The sequence below is a fragment of the Pogonomyrmex barbatus genome, unplaced genomic scaffold (assembly GCF_055798465.1).
Source record: "Pogonomyrmex barbatus isolate J1 unplaced genomic scaffold, ASM5579846v1 scaffold29, whole genome shotgun sequence".
NCBI lineage: Eukaryota > Metazoa > Arthropoda > Insecta > Hymenoptera > Formicidae > Pogonomyrmex > Pogonomyrmex barbatus.
This window is the reverse complement of record NW_028297126.1, coordinates 13,166-21,479: the sequence shown is the minus strand read 5'-3', so window position 1 is coordinate 21,479 and position 8,314 is coordinate 13,166. Positions and strand designations below refer to the sequence as shown.

General features: G+C 29.6%; 1 protein-coding gene across 1 annotated transcript; it reads right to left on the bottom strand.

Moving 5' to 3' along the window:
* Positions 1-197: 197 nt before the first annotated feature.
* LOC105424377 (protein hunchback-like) lies at positions 198-6,975 on the bottom strand. The gene is made up of 3 exons (XM_089078740.1): positions 6,584-6,975; positions 4,268-4,577; positions 198-4,062 (listed from the first exon to the last, which is right to left on the bottom strand). Exons 2-3 carry the CDS (start codon positions 4,405-4,407, stop codon positions 2,418-2,420), a joined length of 1,785 nt encoding a protein of 594 aa, XP_088934866.1. The 5' UTR covers positions 4,408-4,577; positions 6,584-6,975; the 3' UTR covers positions 198-2,417.
* Between the last annotated feature and the right edge of the window lie 1,339 nt (positions 6,976-8,314).

Sequence of the window (8,314 nt, the reverse complement as noted above, 5' to 3'; positions counted from 1 at the left end):
TAAATAGAAAAATAAAGGAATATTTTATTTACTTTATTCAACAAATCAAATACGCTATTTAGGATTTGCAGTTTTGCTTTCAAATTTTACAATTAGATATTGATATTGACATGTTAATATGCACAACTATTGTTTCTTATTTCTCGCTTAGTTGTGCATTTTAAAATGCATTTGTACTTGTATAGCAACATAATACATACGTTAGAAAAGTAGTTTTATTAAACTTATATTGTAAACAGATTTTATCACAAAAGTCACAGTTTATTCATTAAATAAAGTTTTTTTTTAAATGTACGCACCATGTAAATCATTTGTATATTTCATAATATATTTTTACATTTTAAATTATCCCCTTTTCTCCCTCTCTTCTTCCTTCGTCTTCACCTCTTCCCTTCCTTTTTTCTTTCTATTTATACATTTTTCTTCTCCTTTACTTCTCCTTCCCCTCTTATTTCTTACTTTTATCTCTCGCCCCATTTCTCTTTGTCCTTCTCTTCCTCTGTACTCAAAATACATAATTTTGTAAAATATATACAAGATAACTGAAAAGCGCAACATCTCAGTTAACATTCCTTGCGTGCAAATTTTGCGTTATACATATAAATTTTGTACAAGATTTGAGTTTTGTTTATGAAACTTTGTTTTTATCGTGCATATTACATACAAGTAGCAGAAGAATATCGCACATAAAGTTTGCTGGTTATTTGCTGTTTTTATGTACCTAGAATAAGGTTTTGTTTGCTTAATGCATGCGTAAAATGATAGATATTTGCGCATAATGTTTTTTGCTATATGTAACAATTATTTTTCTCAGAAGATAATTATTATAATATTAAAATGTATGTTTAATATCTTCAATTCTATTTTATTTTACAAAATATTTAGAAAAAATTAAATTAATATAATACCTTTTAAATAAATTAAATATTTTTTAATAATAATACAATTTTATCGTAATAAGTGATCAAGTTTTTTTGATTCTTATAATACAAGTTGTACTAGAATTATAAAATTAAATGCTTCATATAACTCTTGTATGAAAAAATACATTTGTATAAAGATTCACTTGTGCACGCGTGTGTATACGTATATAATCTCTATATATTTCAATACACTTATAAAGAACAATTTTATCATTTAATTTCTCCTTGTCTATCGGCTTTGTTATTATTTCAAAAAATCATTATATTAGGAATACGGTACTTGAAAGATACACACATTTAAAAGAAGATCTTGAAAGAAAAATAATTATAATTAACGATTAACAATTTGTCACATTAAGTATAATAGTACGAGATATAGTACGACACATTAGAAACAAATCGAAAATTTAAAGAAAAAAAAATAATAAACATTTTAAAGTAAATGAAGAAGAATGCATGTACATAGTTTACGCAACATGTCAAAATTTTACCGCGTAAAATACAAAAAATTGATATGTGCAAAAAGACTCGCATAATATCGATGAATGGGATTCATGAATAAAAATTGAATGTCAATATATGCTACATTAAACGAACAAAAAAAATATTATAAGTTTCTATGTAAAAATTTATCATTGTAAATAGTCGCAAATAAAAAAATTTTTTTGAAAAGGTCTAAGCACCCTTCGAAAAACGAATTATTCATTTTCTAAGATTTTTGTCTCAGTCATCGATATTATTGCGAGAAAATAAAGAGAAGCATGTAATCAAATAAAAAAGAAACAAATAAAATAAAAACGAAAAAGTAATTGAAAAGAACAACAATGAGTGAAATTCGTAAAAATAATCTTGTCATTTTTTAGTAACATGCCATACTTTTGTCATCAAACTTTTTTTGCTAATTACATCAGATTTTGAGATTACCTAAGCGATTCAAAAATCCAAAATCGGATTATAAGACGTTTTAAAAATGTCTAAAAGACATCCCAGACATTTTTGTGAAAGACATCTGTTGCGAAAGATGTTTCAATGACGTCTCGTATTCTAATTTTGGGTTTTGTGCTGTCTAGGTATGTATCGCACCGCTTTTGCCACCGGCCGTGCGAACTTTAAATCATTTTCGTGTATTTTAAACGCTATAATATATATCATATTCATAATATATATCATATTCAACATTTTCATATTAGAATATTATTTCATATTGTTTTCTCGCAATGGTTTCAGGAATCTTATCTTTAAGCATTGTCATGGTCTTTACTTTGGAATATCCTATATAAGCCTTCTCGTGTGTTTTTTTTCTTTCTTTCAAATTATGAGACAGCAAACGTAGATCGAAACCTTGTTACCTTTGATATTTTTGACTAGAATTATATTTTGTTTTTTATCTCTATCATCTATTCCATTCTTTTCGATGACTATTTTACGGCGAATATAATTTTATTTCTTACAATCGAGAGATACTACTATTCGATCAGACATTTTTACTCTTGCTTAATGCTCTGATCGGGCGATATGTAGAAAGAAGGATAATTTATCAGTGCATTGATAGCCACACATATTGCACGTGTAAGGATCGTCAAAGCTGTGACAACTCATATGCACAGTGTACATGATAATGTTGCCAAATATAATTTCACAGTAGTGACACGTGAATTCGGTGTCGAATAAATCGGCAACAATTTCATCTTTGGTATTCTCGACTATTTTATTTATTTCGCAGAAACTAGAGCTACCATCTGGCGGAAGACATATCTCGGAAAGTCTACTTCCATTTCGATCTGGTTTTTCATTCGGGTTTCCTTCTATCATGCGACGTTCCAGTTTAATAGCTTTACCTTTACGTTTGCTAGTGCCGGTGACTCTTAACGAATTCGTACTCGTTAATGCGTGTAAGGGAAGCTGCTTCTTTTCGATTACTCCCGCCATGCGGAGATCCAACGGCGTGTCTGTAAATTCAATCTTCTGGACATCCAATTGAGATTTTAACTTCGTCTTAAATGACGAAGATTCGCTAATAAACTTTGCGTCCTCGAAAACACGAAATTTGCTAATGTTATCGGCTGTATCGAAATGAGTTATAGGCAGATTTTGAGCGAATGTTTCTGGCGTTTTGTTCTCGATATTTAAAATTTTAGCATACCGCATTAACGTATCGAATTGTACGTGATCCGTCTTCTGTACATTTTCGTAGAATGTAGCGTTTTCGCGAAGCGAAATGTGATTCGACAGATTAAACGCGGCAACCAAATCACTATAAGGTAACGTTGCGACAGATTGGATCTTATTCATGGCATTATGATTTATCCAATGCCTATCGTTTATTTCATTTATCGCGGTCACAGTGAAATAACGAGCAATTGGCGAATGAAGCGACAAAAGTTGAGAAGTTATCGCCGAGTTATCAAGTTTGTTATCATTGTTTGTTGCGATAGTATTCCTTAGCTCCTTCCGCAGCTCTTTTTTAACAAATGTTTTCTGCTTGGGTCCGCGTTTAGTACCGTAGACGTCAATGATGGACAGCGGATTCGGTGAACCATCAGCATTCAACACCATTGCCGGTTGATGCTCCTTTTTTCTCAGGTGCTTTTTTAGCGCGTTGCAAAACTTGGTTTTGTACGTACAATCGGCGCATCTGTACGGATAAATGTTCGAATGCTTTTTTAGATGACTAGTCAACATCGATTTGCTTACGCACGTGTACAAACATTTTTTGCACTTGAAAGGCTTGGAGCCGTCGTGAACACTAAGCCAGTGATGGTTCATGTGATGTTTGTATTTGGTAACGAAAGAGCACTCGGAACACGTAAAACCTTTGATATGACGGCGCATGTGCTCCCAATATTCCGTCTTTGTGCTAGCTGTGAAATCGCATTGCTTGCAATTCTTAGCTTCTCGGAAGTTTCCGTCACGTTTTCTCAGGTGGCCGTATGGATTCACACGAGGAACACGAATATTAGAATCATCAGTTTTCTCTGTCTCGTGTTCAACATATTCCGTAAGCGTAGAAGAAAAACAGTTGTCGCCGTTTTGATTTAAAGAAGATTCAAGTGTTGGTAAAAGTGCAAGGACGGCTTCAAAATTGAAATCGTTGCGTTTCGGTGAACAACGATCGATCGGATGTTCGGCAAATTCGGATCTAAAATTAACGAATTTAACAAACATTTGTTTTCAAATTTTTTTAAAATTAATAGTAGATTTGATTGGACGCGTTAAATGCAAATTAAACCACTAAAGATGACTTTTATTATCGTGTTAGATTATCGCGCAATTTAACCGAATATACAAGTTGGAAGATATATAGAATGCCTGTACATAATGTTCGTAATCGGTGGATAACGTACCTGTTGACGTTGACGTTCGATGTAGCGAAAATAGATGATGGATACTGCAGAATGTTCCGATCGGGATTAACATCTTCACTGGACAATGGAACGATATTCGACATGACGCTCAACGATCGATCAGTTTGACATTCATTCATGACGTTCGTCAAGTTTTGCGAGTAAGTTGAAGTTACCGTAGATGAGCGCAGGGTGTATTGGAAGCGATAAACCGCGACTCGCTATGGAAGACGATCGTCCGCTTCTCGGCGAATCGAACACGTTGGTGCACGTCGGAAGAAACACCGAAAAAAATTGTTCTTGTTTTTATCTGTAAAAATATAAAATTACCTCGTCAAATTACCTCGTCTATAAAGAGACAAACTGAATGCTGAGGAAACAGTCTCGACACTTCTTTATCGAAAAATTTGGCACGTGTAAGGCTAATAAGTAATTTGATTAATAAAAAAAGGATATAACTATTTGTTGGATTTGGAATATTAATTAATATTATTTCAGCTTATCTGTTTGACGTGTAATATAGACGAATATACATATTACATATATACAAACATATACTATACCAGAATATATTATATTTGAAGAATATTATATTTAAATGTAATGAATATGTTTTGTCTATCTAATAAAAAAAAAAAAATAACTACACCATATACAAACGCGCATGTGTATGTATATTATATTATCAGATTATAGGATGGATCGATATTACATTCTTTTCTGTGATATTGCCGAAAAAATTTTACAGATGAAAATATATAAGATACGATATAAAAATGAAATGATATGAAATAGCAATGAATTAAGAAAGAAAAGAAATCTAGATGTAAGCTTTAATTTACTTGCACTTATAAAAATATTAATAATTTATGTTAAGCTTAGCAAACAAATTATGAAATTTAAATAATAATAATAAAAAAAATATAACATTAAAAATAAGAATAGATAACATATATCATAATGTGTGCGTGTTCTCTTATCTTCCCGCGTGTGTATACGTAATAGAAATATATAAATGTAAAATAAAAATAATATAAATCTTAAAACAAATCTTAACAAATAACAATACGTTTGAGTAAAATATAAATAATGATTATCATTGACATTTCAATTATTTGTTTAAAGTAAATCATTCTTCATTCATTGACAATAAAATATCCGTTTTCGTATCTGCGAATATGTCGAACATCTTAATGTTAACATTAGAAATTTATAGTTATTTTGCATTTGCAAATTTAATTAATAATAGGAAAAAAATAAAAAAAAAAAATTCGAACGATGGTAGTGTGTGTTTCAGTAAGAAAAATATACGTACAACAAAACGAACGAAATCGATAATACAAAATCGATAATCGACAAAGAGATATCAACACTAAAATATAAAATATATATTATAAATAAAATAAAAATTTTATTCAATTACTTATTTTTTCCACTTTTTACTGCATTATTATTTTTCACTATTTACTTTACTTACTAGCTAATTATTAATTTTCACGATTCACAAGATGTATTTGCTACATTTCCAATAATTACATGAAATATTATTATAATATCTGAACAAGTTAGCGAGATATAATTTAAAACAATTAAAATAATTAAATATAATTAATTATTCATTAAAAATTATTATTTGAATACTCTATAATCTATAAATATTAATAAAAATTCTTCTAATTGATTTTGACGATAATTTGATATCTCAGACATAATTTGATATCTAATACAGAGATAAAGAGATCGTAAAACTTTCGACATTCCTGATTTAATATTGTAAATTTTGAGTGAACAGCATCATCTATTCAAGATCGAACTGATGTGGTATTTCAAGCGAGACTATGTCAAGATCATAACAATAAATAGAAAAACCAAAGGAACGATTAGTAATGGAAATTTCAATCGGTAAACGTTATGCGTCAAGATACATAACGCGCAAAAGATGATAACGAAAACGAAAGAGAGAAAGAATACGAGGAGATGGTAACGAAGTGTAACTGTCGAAAAGTTAAGTATATATATATTACAATTAACACGAAACCTTTGCGAATAAAAAAACTGATATCGAGAATATTAAATAAGCACTTTCATTATATTCAAGGATCAAAACATATCTCAAAGAAAGTTTAAATCATGAAAAAATTCAAAACCGCAGTCACAAGTTACAAACATAGCTTCGAAAACAAAATTCCTTGCGCTTGTTCTTACACATAGCTATTTCAAATTTGCGAAAATATCATTTCCTTCTTCTTCATGTATCATTTTTTTTTTTCAAACAGAAATAACTTTAAAGAACGTTTAATAAAATTTAAAACTAACTTAATAAGTGATCGCTCGTTGCAAGTGTTCGGAATAAATATTAATTGGCACGTAAGTACAACTTGCGAGACAATTAAATATTATTTGTATAAGGAAAAGATTTTATGCGGTGTGGTTCATTAGATGCAATAATAATATTCGATCCAACTTGATATATTCCAATCCTTTTTCCGCTACGGTTAATGATTCACTTGGTATTTACGAGTGCAAAACACTCAGGAGGAGTGCAAAACATCAGAGAATCACACTTGGTCTCGACACTTGGTTAAAGATACATAACATTTATCACGCATTGTTCTTACATAAGAATTACTATATATCCGAGTTTTGAATATCCTAACGACAAGTGAGCTCGGTATGAACTAACGACGGCATCCTAAGGCCCAAAGCGAAATAGCCGGGTTTTATCGAAAGGCAGCGTTGTCTTCCCTCTTTCGTCTTTCCGACCAATCAGAATCGTTATTCGAGTTTATAGGCAATTTGGCAAATTTTGATTTCTCTTCTTTCCTCACTCTTTTTTGAATTTAAACAACGATAACTAAAATTATTTTTGTTAAAAAAGTTGCTTATCATTAATCTTTTCATTTAAATAAATTCGTCATTTCGATTAAACCTAATCTTAATTTCGTATTTTTTGCTATTATCGATATACAATATATAAACAACGCTTTAAGGTTTATAAAATTACATTTAGGTTTATGAAAGTTTATGAAAAATACACTTCTTATACAATTTCTTTTTGTTAGTTTCTTTCCGTTTTACAAATAATCTATATATATTATTAAACAAAAAATTTTACGATATAATGGAAAATACATATAATACAATAATCAATAGCTGGTGATACGAAATTTATGGCTTTCATATATAAAATAAGATAACGGAATAATATTTCGGCAAAAAATATTAAAGAGTTTGCCAGTCAGCTATACTTTTTTATAACTCCTATCTTATTTCTATTTCATGCCTTTTATATCTTAGTGAAGTTGTGAAGAAAAATATTTTTCTGCAAAATGTGCAACATTTCGTAGAGATGCTATTTGTAAATGCTTTTGTAGAAATGATAGAGAAAAAGTTGGGAGCAGCTGTTTAAATTTAGGTATACGTCCCTGTTTAGATTTAGGTATAAATGTGTATGAAATATTTTTCCAAAGAAATAACACCTGTTTTAAGATAATCGCTGGCATTTATCGTCACGAATAATACAGAAGCAATTATGGTAATTATCTAAAAAAAAAAAAAAATTTTTTTTTTTTTTTTTATCTATATATATTTATCTATATATATTTTTATCTATATATTACAATGAATTATAACTTTTTATTTTAAGAATATTAAATATAATAAGCATTTTCATAAATTTAATATTAATATTCCTTATTTATAATAAATAAATAAAAATTTAAATTTATAATGACATACATATAATTAATATAAACTTTTTGAAAAAAAAAAAATATAGAATATATATTTTCTTTATTTACTTGGGATAGCACTAATTTTTCATTCGCAAATCTACGATAATTATATAAAAATTAAATCAAATCTGTAAAACTCGAGATAACAGTTCACAATAATCCGTTATTATCGAAAGAACTAACGCCAACTTTTCGTCGCGCAGCAACTGCAAGCTGCAACGTGCAAATACCATTCTTTTCTAAGGACAAACAACAAGGACACAGCTGACCCGTCGCTGGCGTCATTGACCCGTAGCTCGTTCATCTGCCGATA